Below are 22,872 nucleotides of genomic sequence, written 5' to 3' on the forward strand. Positions count from 1 at the left end.
CACCACTGGTTCGGCAACACCTTATCTTCACTCGCTAATGCAGACATATGTACCCACCAGATCCCTACGCTTTGCAAATGAACGGCGTCTTGTGGTGCCATCCCAAAAAGGTAAAAATATCTCTCCCGCACCTTCTTCGGATCTGTTTCACCTATGTGGAATGATCTGCCCACTGCTACAAGATCTGCAGATTCTGTTGCCATCTTTAAGAAACGTCTGAAAACACATCTCTTCCGTCAACATCTGACTGATCTGTTCTGACTCTATTTTCTTCTCTACTCTTAAAAAAAAAAAATGAATGAATGAATGAATGGTTCTGTATACTGTGTTTGGTTATATGAGACCAGTCTTCTTTTTTGATTGCACTTATGCTTTTGTTGTACTTATGCTGTCCCAATTGCTTCCATTGCCCACCCTACCTGTAAGTCGCTTTGGATAAAAGCGTCTGCTTTATGCCTAAATGTAAATGTAAGACCGGTCTCATATAGCCTACCACAGAATACATAGCTAAGTAAAGTTTTTTTTTTTTTTTTAAATAGCAGAAAAGAAATAGAAGTAGCCAATCAATATCAAGCATTCAACAAGCCCCTGTGTAACAAGTCCCTAATTTGCTCATATGAGATTGTACGACAGTGGTTCTCAACTCTGGCCCGCGAGATCCATTTTCCTGCAGAGTTTATCCCCAACTCTGATATAAAACACCTGAACAAGCTAATCAGCGTCTTACAATAGATGCGTTCAACTTATTGAGGCGCTGCACAAATCTGTCATTGTATGACATTTAAGTACTGCAAAAGAGATTCAAGTGCAGATGTACGCATTTGAATCGCTCTAGCTGTACTTTCATGCGATATGCCAAACAATCTGCGCAGCCAAGCACACTTTTCTTTTAAATGTTTTTACACACACAAAACAGGCTAGCAAAACTACTAAAACAACACCAAGCAAAACTTTATCCCCACTGTAAACGTGCCACATGCGTGTGTAAACACATTAAAGCATTAGAAACACTTAACATATTTGTTAAGATGTTAACAGAGTTTGTTTTGTTGCACAACGTAGAAAACTATTTTAGAAAGTCTTTGTTATTTTGCGTTTTTTTGCGCTAATTTTGCCTTCCGGGTATAAAGTCCTCATTTGGCCAACGTCACAGATTGTGATAGAACATAGGTTGTGATAGTAAATCGTCGGTGTCTCATCATTATTCATGAAACTGTGTTTTCTTTTCCAATAAGAAGACATTTCTCCTAATTATTCATGACAGTGCATGTGCTTCTATCTGACCCTTCAGATATAGGTGTTCATGGCACATTATATTAAGCTTATGGATAAATGAAGAAAAAGCAGAACACTTACCAGGATTTGGAAAAATACATATCACACTGTATTAGATCTCAATGAACGAAATATCCAGGTTTTAACTCTTCACTTATGTACTTTGCACAATGTTGTGAGAACAAAATAATGTGACAATATTTAAAAAAAGCCCAAATCATAAACTCATTCAAGACAGGCTATTCCAGAGTTTAGGTGCTACGTATGAGAAAGCTCGTCCCCCTTTGGTGGATTTTGTTATTCTAGGTGTTATCAAAAATCCTAAGTTTTGAGATCTTAGAGAGCGTGATGGGTTGTAACGTGATAAAAGCTTGGTTAAGTAGGTGCTAAACCGTTCAGGGCTTTGTAAGTAATTAAAATAATTTTAAAATCAATACGATACTTAATGTATTAAGTATTTTTCGACAAGTATTTGCGCATGTACAACCTGCACATTTTGAATTTCTTCCAGTTGTTATTTCACGTGGAAAGACGAGTAGATCTTGAGCCCACCAGTGTAGGCTGTGTATTTGATTAGTCAATTGCATGGGTCATGCGTCACTGATGTTTCCCGCTGCCATCGCGGACGTGCACAGGTCATCATTAGTTTACACGCACACAGTGTGAGTACACGCGTTTTGCAGCTTCCAAATAATACTTGACTGCAGAAAGACACGAATGGATGAGCTCGACACATGCGCAGAATGTCATACTGTGGACTCGGCTGTCAACATTTGTAGTGCTGTACGCGATGTGCAGACTACTGCGGAACCTCCTATTGATGAAAATTACGTCATGTAGGAGAACCACGATGCCAGCCCAACATCCTGATGGCTGTGAGGGCGATGGACGATGTCATCCTCGATCGGCCCAACCCTAGTATCGAATGCAGCACTAAGATCAAGCTGGACTAGGAGTGAGATGTTACCTTTATCTGATGCTATAAGCAGGTCGTTTGTAATTTTAACAAGCGATCTTTCAGTGCTACAGTATGATGTGGTCTAAAGCCTGACTGATATTTTTTGTGCATGTCGTAGGTTTAGATGTTGCAATAAGTTTAATACTGCTTTTAGTGCCTTTTTATAACAGTTTAAACTCTCTTTCCACGCAATTTTCAAGACCTCTAATTAGGTTTGTTTCCATTTGCGCTCCAGTTTATGTGTTTCTCTTTCAAGGGCACGAGTGGTGCTATTGTCATCATAGATGCAAAAGCTTCTAATGTGTTAGAGAAAATAATGCCCAGGTTGCTGGTCATATCATCAAGTGATTCTGCATTTATTGGTATGGTTATTAAAGGAAACAGATCTGGCAAGCTCTTTGTAATACCATCTTTAGTAGTCGAGGTAAATGTTCTACCCTGTTGATAACGAGTTATACGTCTGATTTCAGCAATGCGCAGTGTACATCTTATAAGGTGGTGATATCTTTGCATTGAGGTTTAATATTGATATTGGTTAGATCGGCTCTGTGAGATATAATCAAGGCTTGTGTATGATTAAATCGATGAGTGGGTCTAATTTTGTGTTGTGTTACTCCAAAAGAGTGTAGTAGCTCTGTAAACGCCAATGCTAATGCATCGTTAGCACTATCTACATGGATATTAAAATCTCCGACAATCAGTGCTTTATCAATGTTAACCAATAGATCTAAAGTCTGCAAACTCGTTCAGAAAATCAGTGTAGGGTCTAGGGGGTCTATACAGTAGCCAATGTAAGAGAAAGTAAGAGTTTTCAACTCTTGTTTCGAACAATTATTTTCAATGCAAGCACTTTAAATGATTTAAATGTATTATCTGTTCTCGGAGTTGTAGTAAGAAAGACTCAAAAGATGGTTCCAACACCACCACCTCGACCAATCAGACGTGGCTAATACATATAACATGGCTTGGTGGGGTAGACTCATTTAGACCGAAGTAATCATTTGGTTTAGGTCAGGTTTAGGCGGAGTATATCAAAACTGTCATTTCCTTTACAATTACTGCCTTTGAATTTAGTGATCTAATATTAAGTAACCCAAACTTTTTGAGTTGGTTTTGCTTGTTTATTACATTGTCTTCAGGTTTAATCACGATCAGATTTTTTCTCTGACTTACATAAATTATTATTTAGTTCTATTATTCTGGGACAAATACAAATAAGTCTCTATGCATTTAGAAGCAGGAACATTTTTAACAGTTGAGTGGGAGGAAAACAGACTGGTTAAAGTTTTGATTTACCGGTGGGAGACATAGTCAAATGGTGCGTACCATCTTCGAGATTTTGTCAAAGCATCTGTTTTTTGGCTGTACGAAAACCTTATTAGCACTAATGTGCTTTAATTTTCCTTTGACCTGATAACCATGGAATCAAAATCCCAAGAGAGAAGCACTATTAAAAAGTTGGTTAGTTTTGCCTCTTTAGAGACTTTATTTAGATAATTAAATAAAATTGTAAATAAAAAATCTTGTTGGATAATTTGTTTGTTTATCACATGACAAATGACATAACGAACTGAGCTATGTGTTCTGTCAGTTTTTTTTCTGTATGAGTATTTCTTTAAAATGATATGCTGAGTTTTCTTGTTTGTTTAATTTCTCAGACTTGAAGGAGATGTGTGAGCTGCTGGGCATCGAACAGTACGTGCTGGAGAGAGCGTTCAGTTTTCGTACAGTAGAAGCCAAGATGGAAAAAGTCTCCACCACACTCAATGTGGCTCAAGTCAGCACTTGCACTTCTCTATTTAAATCTTCTCCAAATCAAAACTTTCCATAATCTTTTAAAATAAGGATTGTTAATGAACTGTGAAATATACTGTAACTTTCAGATTTTTTTTTATTGAAGCTTGTCTTAAAAGTAAAAAAGATACAGGAAAAAGGGTGTACTTGTTAACATTAGTAAATGCATTTCAATTACATTTAAATTTAGTAATTTAGCACTGCGTTTCTCAGCTGGGGACCCCTAGTGGTCTGTGTCGTAATTGCAGGGGGTCCATGGAACCCTTTAAAAATGTTATGAGTTATTATCTTGCATTAAGGGTTTGAAATGAACACACACCAGATGCTTATAAAAATATATTGAGTCGGCTATTGCAGTCAAATTAAATGCCAAATTGACTGGTAACTTTTGTTCATAAACTGTTCATTCACTTTGCAGTGAAGGTTCATATAAACCAAATAATGTACTGCACCTATCTGACTCAAACATACCCGTTATGCGCCGTCATTTAGAGCGGTCGGCGCAAGATATCACAGCACCGCGAGAGAGAGTCGACTGCTTTGTTTGCTTTTGAATTGCTCTTGCAGTACTTTGTTTTCATATGCATGGTGGTTCTGCACACTGCCACACAAAGTCGAACAATTTCATTTGTTATTGAACTACCACGCATTACCTTATACCTGAGCTTAAGCTCCTAGCAATAAACAGTAATAGCATCAGTTTCACCTCATCAGTTCAACACGTGATCTATCAGAACTCAGAAGTGTAACGGAGGCCTTTTATTGTGTGAAAGTGTTGATGTGCAAAAAGCAATCTTTGTTAGATCAATCTCCTACACCTGACACCGGACCGATTGGCCTCTTAGTCGGAGCAGTTTTGCTTCAGATCGGTTATAAGGAATGCGTTGGCGTAATTTGCAGGTGGGACATGCTTGTGGAAGTTATGTATTGTTGAATTATTAACATCTAATGGTCATGGGAGGATGCAGGATGCGCCGCTTTTTTACCCTCTACCGTTCGTCACACGAAAGAGAGCCTCGACTCCAGCGTTGCCAGTATGAAATGCATGCATCATGCGCATTCGCAGCGCTTGCTTTTGCATGCAGTGTCCAAGCACAAAAACGAGTAAACCAAAGAGCAAGTGACATTTTTAGTCATAGGAATAAACTGTTATTAAGTGTAATGCACCGCAACAGTCACGTGACCTTCCCAAATGACAGTTTGGGTACCACACTGTTAGAGCTGGAGTCAAAATGTGGAGTAGGCAATGGACGGACCACTCACTATACATGATAAATATTTCCATCAAGTTATTACAGAAACAATTGATTAAAGCATTAATTGTTACTCCTGAACGTTTTATTTTTATTGAACAATGGATAGCCTCTATATCAAGTTTGTAAATTTGTTTTCTTGTTTTTAATAATTTTCTACAAACATTAAACATTATATAATGGTTACTGTAACCAAGTTCGTAGTAACAAGGAAGGAAGAGGACGTGGTTGGCTGGACTGAGAACAGGCTTTATTCAACAGAAAGATTCCTCAATATTCACAGAATGTACATGTTTTAATTTGTTTTTTGAATGTTGTGAGAGATGTGGTTTGGCCAGACTGAGTTTGGAAGAATGTTCCCCCAGCAAGGAGTTGTGAAGGAGAATGAGCAGGAAAGCGATTTACTGCCCTTTTGAGAAGGCATTATAAGACAATGCTTGTTTGCTGAATGCAGGGTTCTTGATGGGGTGTAAGGAGGGTGTGAAACAGTGGCGGCTGCTGATCTTTTAAAGAGGGGAAGCTCATTTTCGGCTTGAATGTGAGCATCTTCATTGATTGCATGCTCAACCCTGATCCTGCCCATGCAACTTAATCTTGCACATGCACTCACATGTTCATTGCTATTTCCATGCCTTTTATATGCCCTGTCAAAGTTTGACAGATCTCCAAACCCCAATTTTGACCAAACAACACATCCATGAGATGGTTTCATCAAGAGACATGGCCAGCAGTACATTTTCTTTCTCACAGCACTTCCAGTCAACCAGCTAACTTTGTCATACCAGGAGAGCTGAAAAGACCTGTTACTTTTCCCTATCTTTTGCACTAAATCAATCTTAGGTGTTGATCTGCCGTGCTGTTTAATTCTAAGTTTCTCCTCATAAGGAAGACTTTCTAATGGCTTTGCCAAAATCAGGTCGACAATATTAGCACTGTCTGCCATCGTGTGCAGTTTGCTAGCTGGCTAGTTCAGACTATTTTAATTAATGAACAAACGATCTAATAGATAATATATATATTTAACTCAACGGGAGGAAATGTGGGAATTATACGATGAAGGTTGCAGCAGTTTGTCTTTCGACTAGACATGCAAAATCCGCGATGGGACTGAGTTGGAAATGGAGACACAGAGTGATACGCGTCATAATCTGAAGACCACCGTCTCTTTGCATTGCGAGAAGCTGCCGCCTCCTTGTCATTTATGATTTATAACAAAATGCTGATATGTGACAATGTGTATAGCAAACAAGCTAAAAAAACAAACAAGAAATACGTTTTTATAAGCTGTCGACCCCCAAAAAACGAGCGTTTTAGGACATAAAAGTGGATTAAAAAGAGATGACATACCCTCCAATCATCACGCAGACGCTCGGAGTCCGGGCCAGCCCACTCCTCCATTCATCCCAGAGACGCTGAGCGTCCGTGGGCGGGACATAATCGAAGCATTATCCAATGACCGTCTTGTTTCTAAGCACTGAAAAAAACTGTTTAAAGCAGCCCCATTGAAGTCAATGGACGCTGGGCTTCAACAGAATAATGCACTGTACGCTACGGGAATGAATGAGAAGGAAATCGAGTCAGCCGACCTAAGTAGCTGATTCTGAACGAAATTGTTTTCGTTCGAGATGAACGTGTTTAACGCATCTTTAGTCAATAAAATGTTAACATAATAGTACATATATTTGACCATTCATTTTTTGACAATTATAGGGGAAGCTGAGCTTCCCTTGCAGTCTTAACGAAATCGCGTCTGGTGTGAAAGTATGCTGGTGCAGAGCCAGTGGTAGTTTCACCCAAACATTTATTATTCTGTCATCATTTTACATGAAATTATCATCTCCTGTCATTTCAAACATATATGACATTCTTTCTTCCGCAGAACACAAGTGAAGATATTTTAAAGAATGTTGATTATGTTGAACATCACCTGCACCCATTCACTTCTATTTTATGGACACAAAACCAATGCAAGTAAATGGATGCCAGTTCACAACATTCTTCAAAATATATTTTGTGCAAAGTCATACAGGTTTAAAATAAGCGTGAGTAAATGATGAGAGAATTTTCCTTTTTGGGAGAACTATCCGTTTAACTTACATGAACTAATAGGTAGCCCTTACCAGATGACATGATCATGCCCCTGAGCAAAAAGCAAGGTTTAAAAATAAAAATAAATGTTTCACAACAACAAGAGATTCAGTCTAGTGTGGAAGAACTTGACTGGCCTACTACATTTATTACATTTATTCATTTGGCAGAGACTTTTATTCAAAGCGGCTTACAAGTAAAAGAGCATATAAACAATTTGTCAACACGCTAAACAGTACTGTTAGTTTACAAGACCATGCAACTAGGAGGATTAGAGCTGGAGTTAGCAAATGAGAGAATGAACAATTTTTTTTTGACAGACAGACAGACAGAGCTTTTTGAGCTGTTGTTTTGAGCTGTTTTTTTAAACTTGTGAAGGATGCTGCAGTTCGGAAGGAGGCTGGTAGTTCCTTCCACCAAAGGGGAACCGAATAAGAAATGGCTTTTGCAAGCGATCTGTTGTCTCGCTGTGATGGACCTGAACAACCAGGTGTCACTCATTTTCAGACCGTAGATCACGGGGGAGATGTTAGGTAGATGGACGAATTTGCCGTTATCATTTTGAAGGCCAGTGTCCGAGATTTAAACTCGATGCATGCAGAAACTGGCAGCCAGTGAAGTGAAATCAGGAGGGGTGTTCTTTTAGGCTGATTGAAAACTTGGACAAGAGCTTGGACAAGCAGCTGAGAGCCATGCTCCAACAGGAAACGGCCTGATTTTACTCATGTTGTAGTGCACATACCTGCAAGTTCGAGAGGTTGCTGCAATGTGGGAGGTTGATTGTCAAACATCCGCCCAGGTTCCTCAGACTTGGTGGGTGTTATTGTTGAGGATCCGAGCTGAATAGTATGGTGGTGTTCAATTGATGGCTGGGCCGGTATAACCAGGAGTTCTGTCTTGGAGAGGTTGAGTTGTAGGTGATGCTCTTATATCCAAGAAGAGATGTCCAGAAGGCCAACAACAGACAGGAGAGCGGTCTCCGTAGAATGTCCTTTCTTGAAGCCAGATTGCTTACTGTCCAGTAGGTCGTCCTGTGAGAGATAGGCAGGGAGTTGGTTAAATACTACCCTTTCGTGTGCCTTGGAAAGGAAAAGCAGGAGTGAGATTGGTCTGTAGTTGCTGGTCACTGAGAGGTTGAGTGTTGGTTTCTTGAGTAAAGGTGTTACCAGGGCTTGTTTAAAGAGGTGGGGACAGTACCAGTGGTGATGGAGGTGTTTATAATGTGTGCAAGTCGAGCCAGTAGAGACGGAGAGATAGCCTTTAGGTGGTGGGAAGGGAAGGGGACATGTAGTAGGCAGGGTGTAAAAGAGAATTTTGGAGACATCAGTCTCCGAGAGGGTAGATAAAGAAGGGAGTCGGTGATACAATCGCGCAGGTAGAGTCGCAGGTCTTTACCTTGTCGGTCTTCCCACGAGGAGGGCTGTACACTAGGGATGCCGTGTCAGAAATCAGTGTTAATATAATACAGGCTCCCTTATTGCTTAGTGGGTCAGTGATTGCTTCACACCGTAGCAGCTCAAGGCTTCAAAGTGACTAAAATTGATAGGTGAAAAGTAACTCAAGGGAGATGGGTAGGTGCTAACAACAGCTACTTAAACAAAATATGGTACGGTATGGTATTTATATTTGGCACCTTGGAATTACAAGGTTCTATCTCCATCCTTTCTATCTACATTTTTTTTAGGGAAAAATTCAGGAAATTACAAATAAAAAAACCCTCATCTGTAGGCTTAATTATTTTGTTTAAAGTAGTTAGTATTTTGTATGTCACTTGAGCAAAAGCAGGAATCTAGCTCTCTTATTGTGAGTATGAGAGAGATTAAAGCACTGATTTACTGTAAGTGATCAATAAACAGAGTTTGATTAATGGTTTCAGGTAACCATTCTACATTCCATAATGTGTCTGTATGTTCAAAGATGTGCGCTAAGATATTAAGTTTGCACATTAGATATTTGATAGACTACTTGTGTGGTGAGATGCACACATTCTGTATTTTCCAAATGTTAATGGCTGCAGGACAATTCACTAGCCCCTCAAAGTGAGTACTAAGTAATTACAACAAAATGCCAAGAGTGTTTAATCCAATGATTCTGTCTGTAAAAATGCAAATGTATGCTCTCTGGGTGTAGACATGAGAAGAAATTAAGAAAAATGTATAATAATAATTAGTAATAGCTGGAATACGAACAAAAAGATGCAAGTAGACACTTGACCTGTTATTTTAACACTTTTTAATAGTAAGCTTTCTCTCTTAACCAGCTTCAACCTCCAGTAAAATATGAAATTAATGATAAATGACAGGCGTAAGTCGAGACAGGCAGCAAGCACTTGTATATTCCAATAAACAGGGAGAATAGTCTAGGGCAGGAAGAAGAGATTCACAGAAAAAATAAGCAGCCAAAGGATCATACACTGGAAGGCAAAACAGGAATAAATGCTCAGAAATGCTAACCATGGCCAAACAAGACTTTGCAAGTAGCCAGAGCCAATGTGAGCTTTAATAGCGGCATGGGTGATCAGTGCCAGGTATGTGGGAACTGTAGTCCTAAAGGTTGGTGAACCGAGGGATCTGCAGGAGACTGTGGAACTATTTGACAAGAGTGGGGTCGAGGATGTCCTCTGCACTGACCCAGGAACGTTCCTCTATACCGTTCCCCACCCAATCCACAAATTACAAGAAGAGTCTTTCACGGCGTCTAGAGCAGTGTTTCCCAAAGTGGGTGCCTGATCCTAATCAAGCCTCCAGCTGTTTACCCTGTCGTTTGTTAAGACGAGGCAGAAGGGGGCAAAATGCCTTAGATTGCTTGCTTCACTTTTATAAATTTTTGATTTTGAACTGTAAGTTTTATTTCCAAAGCTTCAGTACATAACGGCACTTCAGTCTATGAATGTTCTGCAAATGTTCTTAACAATGCTGAAAGCACACAGAAATGAGAGATACAGCTCTCTGCTTTGAGCACGTCAGTCACGCTCATCAGAAAAGTGAGTGAAGAACACACACAAGCACACATTTTTACCAAATAATATGTCATTAATAGTGGTTCACTTCCGTGATTTGGTACGATTGCGTTCATATCAGCAGTAAAGCGTATTGACATTCAATTTCTATCTCCGGACTGGTTTTGCGTGGTAAACCAGTTCTAGAAATTTACCAGTACATGTTAGATTTCAAATGGTTCAATACCAGAATTAAGCTTGTTTCGGTACTTGAAACGCTGCTGTTCCAAAGTTCACCGCTATGCGGCAGTATTTTCTTGGTTGAGGCGTTTTGTCATCCAATGGATGTTGGATTGGGGGGTGGTTCTTGACGTGAGACTTATATTGATATTGAGTTGTTATTAGCAATAAACCCGGCTGGTAACTGTTCTTTAGGACTTGTTAGTATTGCAGATGGTATATTTGTGAATAAAGTTGGTAGTGCCTGTGCGCATGGTTGGCCACAAGAAGCTGTTCTGAAGTAACTAAAGGGTGGCAGTGATGCCTGGATGGCAAAAGCTGAGAGACGATCAAACTTTGTGTATGACTGTCTGGTGGAGATCCAGAGTTATGAAAGTCTTGTCGGGAGGGCATTCAGGTGGATTGTGTTCTTGGGAGTTCATTTGTGTTAATTCGGTCATAATGTCCCATCAAACTGGGGACACAATTACGGATTCTGAAAGGAGGTTCTCCATGGGTGTAGTTGGCATGATGTAATAGTGTTGACGTGAAAGGGCATCGGCTTTGGTATTCTTAAAACTTTGGCGATAGGTTACAGTCAACTCAAAACATGTAAAGGAGAGAGACCATCAGGCGTGTCTGAGATTCAGTCTCTTGGCAGAATGTGAGTATTCTAGGTTTTTGTCATCAGTCAATATTACAAAAGGGTGTTTAGCTCCCTCTAACCAATAGTGCCACTCCGCCATAGCTGCCTTCATGACCAGTAATTCTCAGTTTCTGACATCTTAATTACATTCGGCTGGACTGAGTTTACGTGAGCAGTATGCACAATGAAAGAGTTTGGGTGGAGAGCCATGTCGTTGGGAAAGAATGGCACCGATACCTGTATTAGAAGCACCAACCTCTAAGGTAAAGGGGAGTTCTAGATCAGGATGGTGCTATATGGGTTTTGAGTTTAAACGTTATTTTAGTTCTTGGAATGCTTGTATTGCAGCGGGTGACCATATGAGATTGATACAAATTTGTTTTGGACATGGATGTTAACTCTTTCACCGCCATTGACGAGTTATCTCGTCATTTAAAAGAAAAACGGTTCCCCGCCAAAGACTGGTCATTACGGCAATCAGTGTTTGAACTGTTATACAGCAGGTGATGCTGTTACACAACTTTGGGTATAAGTAAAGAATCCCAGAACCTAGAACGTATATGTTTTAACGGTTTTTAATCATTGTTCTGAGTGTAATCTGGGTGGTTTGACAAAAAAACGTTAATTATCTCAGATGTTTAATCAAAGTGATGCATTTTTGAAGAAACCTACCCACATCTACGAAGTGATAAAAAACGAATAAATGAAGATATAACAATACGGTTTCTTTTGTTAAAAAGAGACTCTGTTCTTTCATTTGACATATTGTTTGTACATATATTCTTTACAGAAAATTTACTGTGAGCAATTAAAGCTTGGTGAAAATGTTAAAAAACGCTGGAACCCTAGAAACCTTTTACCTTTCTCTCATTCATGGCTCCCCTCCTGACTGATGATGTATCCGAGAAATGAGCTAGATTTCTCAAATGTTGCTCAGTCTAAGCATATAACTGATGGTCTATGAGTTGTTTCATTTTTTACATGTTGAATGTGTTCTTCATTGGTGTGGGAGTAGACCCATTTTGTCGATGTACACTATGATGAAGCAGTTGCGCAGATCTATGAAGATGTTGTTGATGAAGGACTTAAATATATATACATTTCAAATGTATTATAATTTTATAAATAAATGTATTAACTTTTATTGGCAAATGCAGAACAACAAACAGCGATTACGTGCAATTAAAATTTTAATATTTTTTGTTTATGAAACAAAAAAGGATAAACCTATAGCCATCTTAAATATAATTTATATAATATATATAATTTATCAAACACTAATAAATAAAAGCTAATTGTTTATGATTTTTAGTGCAAATGAACAAAGCATCAAAAAAGGATCACAGCAGAGTCTAAACAAAATAAAAAATAAGACAGTATATTTGTGCAGCTATTTCCCAAAAAAAGAGACATAAAAGCTAGTAAGGCATTTTCAATAATTTATAAAACTCTAGCCTTGTGTCATGAAGTTGGTTTGGCTTGCTTTAATTTGCATCACCCTCAGGTTAATGAATGTAATGATATAGAAAGTGCTACAAGTTTTATTCCTGTACAGTAGCAATTCTGTCTTTACTTAGCTCGTTCAGTGTATGCTTTATATTTTTTGTCAGGTATTATTTTATGGATTATAAAGATTTTTTCTTAAAAGGAACAAACAATGTTCATTATGACATTCAATAAGAAGATAAGTTACAGATTATTGGGATGTGAGAAATTAATGTGCTACATGAAAACATTGCTGCCTAGTGAACAGAGATTAAAACTTTTACCAAATTTATTATTGCGGTTACATAAACGTACCTGTGGGTGCCTTGTGTCCAGCTGAGGAGGAAGATGACGAGGTTGCTCTTGCATACAGTGTCCTTTTGAGTCAAGTACTGTATCTTTCTTTTAAAACTCATGGTAAATGTACAGTATTATACCCCTTTCTATCTATACCTCCTAAAATAGTACCAATACATTCAAATTACATTTATGTTTTTTTGAAACGCTACAACAAAACTAATTCTTAAAGTGACACAATTAGAGGCATTTAGAAAGTTTTATAATCTGCCTCTTGCAAACAATTATTTAATGTACACATCTAGAAAAAACAGGTTAAAGAAAAGCAGAAGAGAGACTTCCTAAAATAGAAACAAACATTTAAAGATCGAAACAATATATAAAATGCCACCACGATTATAATCTATGAATAATAATATGAACTGAAAGCATTAACACTTTATTGTATATCTCCTCAAAACTCACTAGGCATCTCGTTTTTCTGATATCATTGTGATTATAAATTATAGACTGCTGTTTTGACGGCCCCTAAATCCACGTAAAGTTGCATTTGAATATGGCTATCTATCCTGTATTTACTCAACGTTGGCTTAATAAGAAAGTAATTTAAGTAAAAAACAATCCAATACAGAAATCCGTATGCAGATGGCTCTTTAATTTGTCTTCAGTATCGACTTCCTGGTCAGGGAGCAATCAATCCAAATTTGCTCAGGCAGGCAATATACATTTTGGCCAAAATAATAGTTCGAAATTGTACTGTTACTAGCTATTATCATTTTATCGGGGAAAACTTTGACATTAGTCTAAACGTTTGATATCAAATACATATAATTTAAAACATAGTATGTCACAGACAGTATATTAATTTAGTATTGTAGCCTATACGTATAGCCATCGAAGTCTATGGCAGCCCATAGAACCTACGCAGGAATACAATTTTGAACACATATACTTGACAGTCTCAACATTATCCAGAACAAATGTCTCTATCTCAAACTCTCTAGCACCACCAACAGTCCAAAGTTTCACATACATTTTCACTCTAACTTGGTTACTTTAGAAAGAAATGTTTTCCTCTGAATCTTGAGCCCACCGATTGGCATGCACCCTGTGATGTCATTATCTGTCGTGAACATTTTTATGCCATTTTTTTTTTTTAAACAGTAAGTTCAAGTGGGTATGATTTATAAGGGTCTTCAGGAAATGTCTGGAACATATTTTGCTTAAAGCACCCAGTCTTAGGCTGTTTTAGAGGCTTTTTCCATTTTCAGAGGTTTACAACCACCTGACTTTAAATTAATCGTGTTGACTTTGTGGGAGGCACTGAGTGTTTCAATATATTGTAATATTGTATATGAGTCTCTTGATTGTCCTCAATGTAAAAAGAGGAATCTCAACATCAAACAGTTACTGCTGGACATGAGTTAAATATCTAGAAATGCTGAAAAAGCAAAGATTGTGGCCCTAACCCTAACAAGAAACCCTTAAGCAACTATGACTAAACATAAAAACTGTCATTGATTGTTTATGTAAGATCATACAGTATTTCTCAGTTCAGTTCAGTAGGTCTCGATCCCTCTTGACTTTGAAGCTAATCATGCTTGTACTGTCCCGGGTCGAAAAAACACCCGGGTTTGAAGTGATTCGTGCAAACAAGCAGGTTTTATTTATGGTTTCTGATGGATTTCCACTAAAAAAAAAAAAATTATCCACCCGTCTCTTCCTAGGTTTGGACTCTCGCTTGTGAAAACAACAATTGCGAAACGCAGTGGGTTAAACTGTAGATTAAGGGGCGGTAATATTATAATAAATATCTTTGGAAGTCACAATCGGAGAGCAAATCTGAACGGCCTGATTTCTCACATGCTTGCAGGGAAAGGCACACTTTAAAACAAACTTACTGGGTTCTTATTTTTCAAGTTTTCTGGGTTGCTAGATGCACCGGGGACCCGATTATGGCAATTAAACACAGGAAAAGTGGGGTTTTTATCTGATGTCTCCTTTAAAAGCTTTTTGATTTTTGAGGACATCTCAGCTTGGATGAAAGTTTATCACCTTCAGCTGAACCCTGCCAAAACAGAATTACTAGTGTTTCCGGCACACCCTACGGTGCAACATGATCTCAACATCCATCTTGGCAATACCACAATAACTCCTTCCAAAACAGCCAGGAACCTCGGAGTCACATTTGATGAACAGCTGTCTTTCAATGATCACATTGCAAAGACAACACGGTCATGCCGATACGCCTTATTCAACATTAGAAAGGTGAGACCCTATCTCACTTACCCATACTCCTTGTCCAAGACCTGGTAATCTTAAGGTTGGACTACTGCAATGCTCTCCTTGCTGGTCTTCCTGCAAAGGCTGTCAAACCGCTCCAGCTGGTTCAGAATGCAGCAGCACGCCTCGTCTTCCAACAGCCCAAAAGGGCTCGTGTGACACCCCTTTTCATCTCTCTCCACTGGCTACCAGTCGAAGCCTATATCAGATTTAAGTCACTAACACTTGCCTACAGGACCATCACTGGATCTGCACCGGCTTACTTTCACACCCTCCTGCACTCCTACACCCCATCAAGATCCCTGCGTTCAGCAAACTAGCGATGTCTTGTATTGCCGCCTTATAAGGACAGTAAATCGCGTTCCCGCTCATTCTGCTTCACAACTTTTTCCTGTTGGAACATTCTTCCGAACTCTGTCCGGTCAACCACATCTCTCACAACATTCAAAAAACTACTTAAAACCCAGCTCTTCTGTGAATACCTGAAAAAACTCGCGAGATCTGTTGTGTACACAGAGGGACCTGGTGCTCCGGCATCTAGATCGATTGGGATTTCAGGTCAACCGAGAAAAGAGCAAACTCTCCCCAATGCAGAGCATCCTCTTTCTTGGAATGGATCTAAACTCTTTCACCATGACGGCGCAGCTGTCCGCAGCACGGGCCCAGTCAGTGTTGAACTGCCTGGAACACTTCAGGCAGTCGGCGGTCCCCCTGAAACAATGTCAGAGGCTCCTGGGACACATGGCGTCCTCCGCGGGGGTAGTACCTCTCGAATTGATGTACATGAGACCGCTTCAACACATGCTACAAAGTCGAGTTCCAAGGACAGCGTAGCACACCGGCAGCAGGCGCATGGTGATGAAGCCCTTCTACCGACGCACTCTAACCCCTTGGTCTTCCATGACCTTTCTTCGAGCGGGGGTTCCCCTCGGGCAGGTTACGAGGCACGTCGTGGTGACGACGGACGCCCCACTGCAGGGGTGGGGTGCAGTGTGCAGCGGGCACGCAGTAGTGGGGCGCTGGACGGGCCCCCGTCTGCGCTGGCATATCAATTGCCTAGAGTTGTGGGCTGTGCTGCTTGCGCTGAAAAGGCTACTGCCTCTACTGCAGGGCCAGCATGTGCTGGTCCGCCTGGACACCACGACACCCGTGAAGCGTACATCAATCGCCAGGGTGGCGTACGCTCACGGCAGCTAACACGACTTGCCCGACGCCTCCTCCTGTAAAGTCAGTAGGTGATCAGCTCCCTGCCGGCCACACACATCTCAGGCAATCTGAACCAGACAGCCGACGCGCTCTCTCGTCAGTATTTGCCTTGTGGAGAGTGGCGACTCCACCCCCGTGCTGTCCAGCTCATTTGGGTGCTGTTCGGACAGGCACAGGTAAACCTGTTTGCCTCTCACGACACCACCCATTACCCGCTTTGGTACTCTCTGTCCGAGGCCCCCCTCGGCACGGATGCCCTTGCGCACAGCTGACCATGGGACGGGCGGTAACACACCTTCCCCCCCAGGAGCCTCCTTGCACAGACACTGTGCAAGGTCAGGGAAGAGGAGCACCAAGTGTTATGGGTTACACCGCACTGGTCTAACCGCACTTGGCTTCAGAGTTGATGCTCTGGACAGCGACTCCCCCTGAACCAATCCCCTGACAGAGGACATGCTCTCTCAGAGGAAGGACACGTTCTGGCATCCCAGATCAGACCTCTAGAACACCCATGTCTGGTCTCTAGACGGGACGAGAAGATCCTGAGTTGGCTACTCCCCCTTTACGATAGAGACCATCACCCAGGATAGGGCCCCATCTACTAGGCGGTTACACACCTCTAGACGGCGCCTCTTCTCGTCCTGGTGTCTCTCTCAACGAGAAAGACCCACTGAGGTGCTCGATCAGGATTGTGTTGTCCTTCTTACGAGACTGGAGACTAACATCTCCCCACCACACTGAATGTGTATGTAGTTGCTATCGCCACTCATCACGACTCAGTTGATGGAAAGTTTCTAGGGGAACACGACCTAGTCACCAGGTTCCTAACGGAGCTCCGCCTCACCTCCCCTCCATACCCTCCTGGGACCCTAATGTGGGTCCAAGAGCCCCTCGGAGGTTCTGATCTTCCTCACCTGATGAGTAAGACGGCCCTCCTGTTGACGCTCGCTTCCTTCAAGAGGGTAGGGGACCTCCAAGCATTCTCTGTGTCCCTGGGTTGCCTTAAATTCGCCCCTGGCAAACTCTCACATTATCTTGAGACCGAGGCCCGGATACGTGCCCAAAGTTCCCACTTCTCCCTTCCGGGACCAAGTGGTGGACCTTCAGGCGCTCCCCATCGGGGAGGAAGACCCAACCCCATCCGTGTTGTGTCCTGGACCACATTCCCCTTGTCTGTGTTGGAGGACAACATAAGGGGAAGGCTGTCTCCAAGAAGAGGCTGGTGCACTGGGTCGTGGATGCCCTTACAACGGCATTCCGATCTCAGAATCTCCCATGCCCACTGGCAGTGAGGGCTTACTCCACACGGGGTATAGCCACCTCCTGGGCACTGGCCAGAAGCACCTCGGGCGTAAACCCGATGTCAGGCCACATCCTGCGTCGCGACATGTAGGACTGGCATCCGGGGGGGCGTATCCCACCCTCCAATAGGATATTGGTTAAGAACTTGGTTAAGAACATGCATTCCATCCATCACTAAGCAAGAACCCCCTTGAGGTTGGCTGGGCAGAGCAGCCTTCCCCCTTAGGCCGGGACACCATATGACCTATCACAGATAGCTCTAACCGGACCTAGTGCTACCGGACGCTGTAACACCCCCTCCGTGGGCTGTTCCGTCTGATGTATCCACATGAGAATGGTTCCCACTCTTGGAAACCCATGAGCTTCCCCAGGTGGACATGTATCGTATTCTGCTGCAGTCATGAGAGGCTCTCAGGCTCTTCAGAACAAGAGGTAAATGAATGCTGCACGCCGGCTTCCTTTTATACCGGACACACGGGGGCGGAGACCGGCATGCAAATTTAATTTGCCAAATTTCATTGGCCTTTTCTATAGTAGTCAGAGTTGATTGGTTCTCTAGGGCGAACCCCATCTGTCGTTCTCGACACAACGTCTCGTTCCCTCCATCAGGGAACTGAGGTTACATACGTAACCAAGACGTTATTAGTGCCTGTGGATTTAAATTCTTGTAACTTTGATATTGTAGACAGCGCTGGTCTTGTACGCCTACACGTATTAACTCTTGCCCGTCGGCTGACTGAGGCAATGAGTTTGACATGGCATCTCAGGCTGAGTGAAGATCTATGAATAGACTGTCACTCAGCGGTTAACAAGAGTCAACACACATTAAAGACGTACCGTCAGTGTTAACTAAGCCTGATTGTTATCCTGCGCCGGACAAGGGTAGTTTCACAGCAAAAGTTTCCATAGTAACGGAGTTCAAACTTTGCTTTATAAAAACCAAATCCACTGCCAAGAAATCAGACTAACTTAAATAAGCCTGGCTTATCTTCTAATCTTGTTTTATGTCAGTATGACTTTATTGTTCTTGTCATACTCATTTCAACTTCAATCTTTTCAATTTCAACTGTTCAATTTCAAATATCATAATGCAAAACATTGATTACTAATTTTCTGGCACACGTAGAATCTCTGGAGATTTTCCTAGAGCTTTTTTAAATTTGTTGGAAAAGACATGGACTCTGAATATACTCTGAATATACAGTTGGGGACTTCTTGTTGCTTCTTATAAGCATTTATGTCCAGGCATTTAGCAGATGGTTTTAAGAATCAAAGCAGCTTACAGAGAAATGAGCAAATAATGAAGCGATTTGGCTTGAGGCGGCAATAATACAATAAGAGCTTATACCAAGATATACCTTATATCTTGTTTTCACAAAGCCAGAACAATACCCGTTTTATTTTTTAGATAATTTTACATTTACCAGGAAATTAATCATAGAAAAGATATGTTTCAAGTTTGAAGCACAATTCATAGTAGTTGCAGGTCCAAATTAGTCACTTCAGGTCCAAAGTATGTCATAATTTGTACATGTACTGTATCATTCCTGTGAGATAGCAAAGATCAACAAAAGTCACAGCAGGAGAGACAAATGTTACAAATATTATTAGTCTTTTTATAAGTTTAAGTGGTATCACTTTATATAAAGGTTGTGATTGTTAAAGCCCCACTGAAATCTAAATGAAAGTTTGTTTCCTTTTATAAAAATTAGTGAACCTTCAAAGTTCTTCTCCTATCAATTCCGCTTTAAAATCTGAATGGTCCCAACCCCTCCACTTTCAGAGCTGCTGAAGCGGCGCCTCATATCAGCCACTTGATTGCACATTTATTATGTTTTTTTTGTGGAGAATGACGCATGGATGGGAGATAGTGGATAATCCACACAGTGTAAACATTAACAAAACAATCTTAATTTCGTGTCAGTGTCACGCGAGCGGTTGCACACGTGTGCGCTTCAGTTCAGAGACACCATAGCACAGACCAGATCATACGCATTTAACCTAAAGAGGTCTCCAGTTTCTTTTACAATGACGTTAAATGGTTGCATGCACAGGCCAGACAAAGACATTAATGCAGACACACAATTATGTAGAGATAATGTGCTGTAAAAAAAAATAGGTGATATTTTGTAAATGTTTATCTTATTCCTCAGAAACAATACAAACAGACATGTTTATATCAAGTTTAAAGGTCCAGGCTAAAAGATGATTCCTGAAAACTATTTTTTAGTTTTTGTCTTTCAAACAGGTATGACTCTATAATAGAAATGTTTGTGTTTAGATACATCTTTCAACACTTTTGTCAGTTTCGTCATTTTATTTTTTGTCTGTTATCTATTTTAAATGTTATGTTTTATGTCAATCGGCTTTGAAACAATTTGGGGATTGTGAAAAGTGCTAAAGAAATAAAATATAATAAAATATATATTTTTTCCCATTTCAGGCCTATTATGCCCGTGATGCACTTGCCAAAAACCTCTACACCAGACTGTTCGGTTGGCTGGTAAACCGCATCAATGAAAGCATCAAGGTAAGTTTAATTGAATATCATTTCAGGTTACATTATAGCTGCAAGCAGCAATATGGAGCCAATGCGTCACAAGCCGCATCGGTGCTTAGCAACAAGAGCAAAAAGTCAAAAACAGAACAACGGACAGATATAGAAGAATAGGTAAGAACAAACTTAAAAGGCACAATTTACGTACAAGTGCAACATACACCCATGACGGGTTTCGCCCGCCGACACCAAAGACTACACACTTGTGATTGATCAAGTCTCGCCACTGACCTGACATCCAATCAACCAATAAACTCTGACTACTATAGAAAAGGCCAATCAAATTTGGCGAATGAAATTTGCATGCCGGTCTCCGCCCCCGGATGTCCGGTATAAAGGGAAGCCGGCGTGCAGCATTCATTTACCTCTTGTTCGGAAGAGCCTGAGGGCCTCTCACGACTGCAGCAGAATACGATACGTGTTTGTGGCATGAGGGACACAACATCTCGTTCCCTCCATCAGGGAACTGAGGTTACATACATAACCAAGACGTTCCCTTTCTGTCAGTCTCTCGACGTTGTGTCGAGAACGACAGATGGGGTTACCTATGGAAAACACCACAACGCTGTATCGCGTTACAATCTCTAGCGAAGCGATGGTAACAGGCCTGGGCGTGTCAGCTCGAAGCTTTCGCAAAACTGTAACCTTCCAGTGTGGTGGTCGGGGGTCCCAGACCTTTCTTTGAGAAAGATGGGTACAGCCCTGACCGGTAACCTTTCACGGACGGCGGCCTTCGCTCTACTGGCGAGCGGCCGTCCGGCTCGGGTTTACACCGGGTGAGCGCAACTCTTAATCAGAGAAGCTCTGCAGAGGCCACCTCCTACCCGCGGGGAGGGAATGGTGGATATAGGTATGGTCTCGTCCTTGGAGACTGGGTAGTTAACTGCGAGGTGGAGGCCCACCTGGGGAAGCTCATGGGTTACCATGTGTGGGAACCGTTGCCATGAGGATATATCAGACGGAACAGCCCACAGGGGCGTGTTAAGGCCTGTTTATACACGAGCCTGGCTCTGCTTCGCGAGCCTCCGCTGTCCGCGCGCGCAACTCCCCAAACGGACGGGACGTTTATACTTGGCGCGTTCGCCATTGAGATATTCTTTGAAATGACAGGGGGCGCACAAACGAAATCGTTCTGTAAATCCGAAGGGAGTAGAAGAAAAGCAGGAATTTTACCGGAATTACGTCATATCATTCAGAATGGCGTCTTGCGAGCTGCTGCTCGACAAGGAAACGTAGGAGATTTTGTGTTGTTGCTACTATCAAAAAAGGGCTAAAACAGAGATGGAATGTTCACCCACTGCATGCCACAAAACGTGGAGATGGAGAATACATCGCTCTTGTTAAGCAGATGTATGTGCTGGACGGAGAAATGCATTTCGAACTATTGTTTATTGATTTAATAAAAAATTTTGTTCACTCTTTCATTTCTGTGCATAATGCAGACACATGTCTACATTTTGTTGGTTAGGGAGTGCTAAATGTACATTGCCATAGATTAACCCATTGGATGTCTTTATGTTATATAAAATGAGAAGATATAAGAACAGTTCAAAAGAGCAATGTTTATAAATATTGTTTTATTCTGAATACAATATAAAACAGACACACTGATGATTAAAGATGTCTGTACAGGCGTAGATGTTCTGCCAAAATCTCTTCAAAGCTTTCATGTTGACTGCGGCGTCGCGCGAACTGTTCCCTCGAGTCACAAAAAATGTTGTGCATGCCGCCAGGTGAAATGAGCTCGCGCTCACCCAAAGCAAACACCGCGATGATGTCATATTTGGTGCGCGCACCCAGGCGAACTAGCGACTGCGTCTAGTATAACCAGCCCTTTACTGCGTCCAATAGCACTAGGTCCGGTTAGAGCTATCTGTGATAGTTCATATGGTATATGGGGGTGCTTGCTTAGTGATGGATGGAATGCCTGTTCTTAACCAGTGTCTGGGTAAGAAGGAAGGTAGATAGCACACTGACCCAACCTACATGTCGCCACACAGGACGTGGGCTGACACCGGGTTTACGCGAAGGTTGTTAACCCTTGCGAATGTGTTTGGGCGTATCCCAGCCTGGGTCTCAGGATAACGTGAGAGTTACCAGGGCCGAATTCAAGGCAATCCGGGGACACAGAGTATGCTTTGAGGTCCCCTACCCTCTTGAAGGAAGCGAGCGCCAACAGGAGGACCGTCTTACTCAGGTGAGGAAGATCGGAACCTCCGAGGGGCTCTTGGACCCACGTTAGGGTACCAAGAGGGTATGGAGCAGAGATGAGGCGGATTCCGCTCTCTCGCGCCCCTTAGGAACCTGGTGACCAGGTCGTGTTGCCCTAGAAACTATCCATCAACTGAGTCGTGATGAGTGGCGATAGCGACTACATACACTTTCAGTGTGGAGCGCAACACAATTCTGATCGAGCACCTCAGTTGGTGTTTCTCATTGAGAGAGACGCCAGGACGAGAAGAGGAGCCGTGCTGCGGACAGTTGCGCCGTCATGGTGACAGAGTTTAGTTCCATACCGAGAAAGAGGATGCTCTGCCCTGGGGAGAGTTTGCTCTTTTCTCGGTTGACCTG

The 22,872-nt window shown here is 41.7% G+C and overlaps 1 protein-coding gene across 2 annotated transcripts in view; it reads left to right on the forward strand.

Moving 5' to 3' along the window:
* Nucleotides 1-22,872, forward strand: part of myo1b (myosin IB) — a 151,570-nt gene that overhangs the window by 88,839 nt on the left and 39,859 nt on the right. For both annotated transcript variants that reach the window (XM_056754921.1, XM_056754922.1), the window contains exons 11-12: nt 3,892-4,010; nt 20,188-20,274. In XM_056754921.1, coding sequence (XP_056610899.1) covers nt 3,892-4,010; nt 20,188-20,274 — 206 coding nt within the window. The remainder of the gene's footprint in view (nt 1-3,891; nt 4,011-20,187; nt 20,275-22,872) is intronic.

Source organism: Triplophysa dalaica, chromosome 8 (assembly GCF_015846415.1).
Source record: "Triplophysa dalaica isolate WHDGS20190420 chromosome 8, ASM1584641v1, whole genome shotgun sequence".
In the NCBI taxonomy this organism is placed as follows: Eukaryota; Metazoa; Chordata; class Actinopteri; order Cypriniformes; family Nemacheilidae; genus Triplophysa; species Triplophysa dalaica.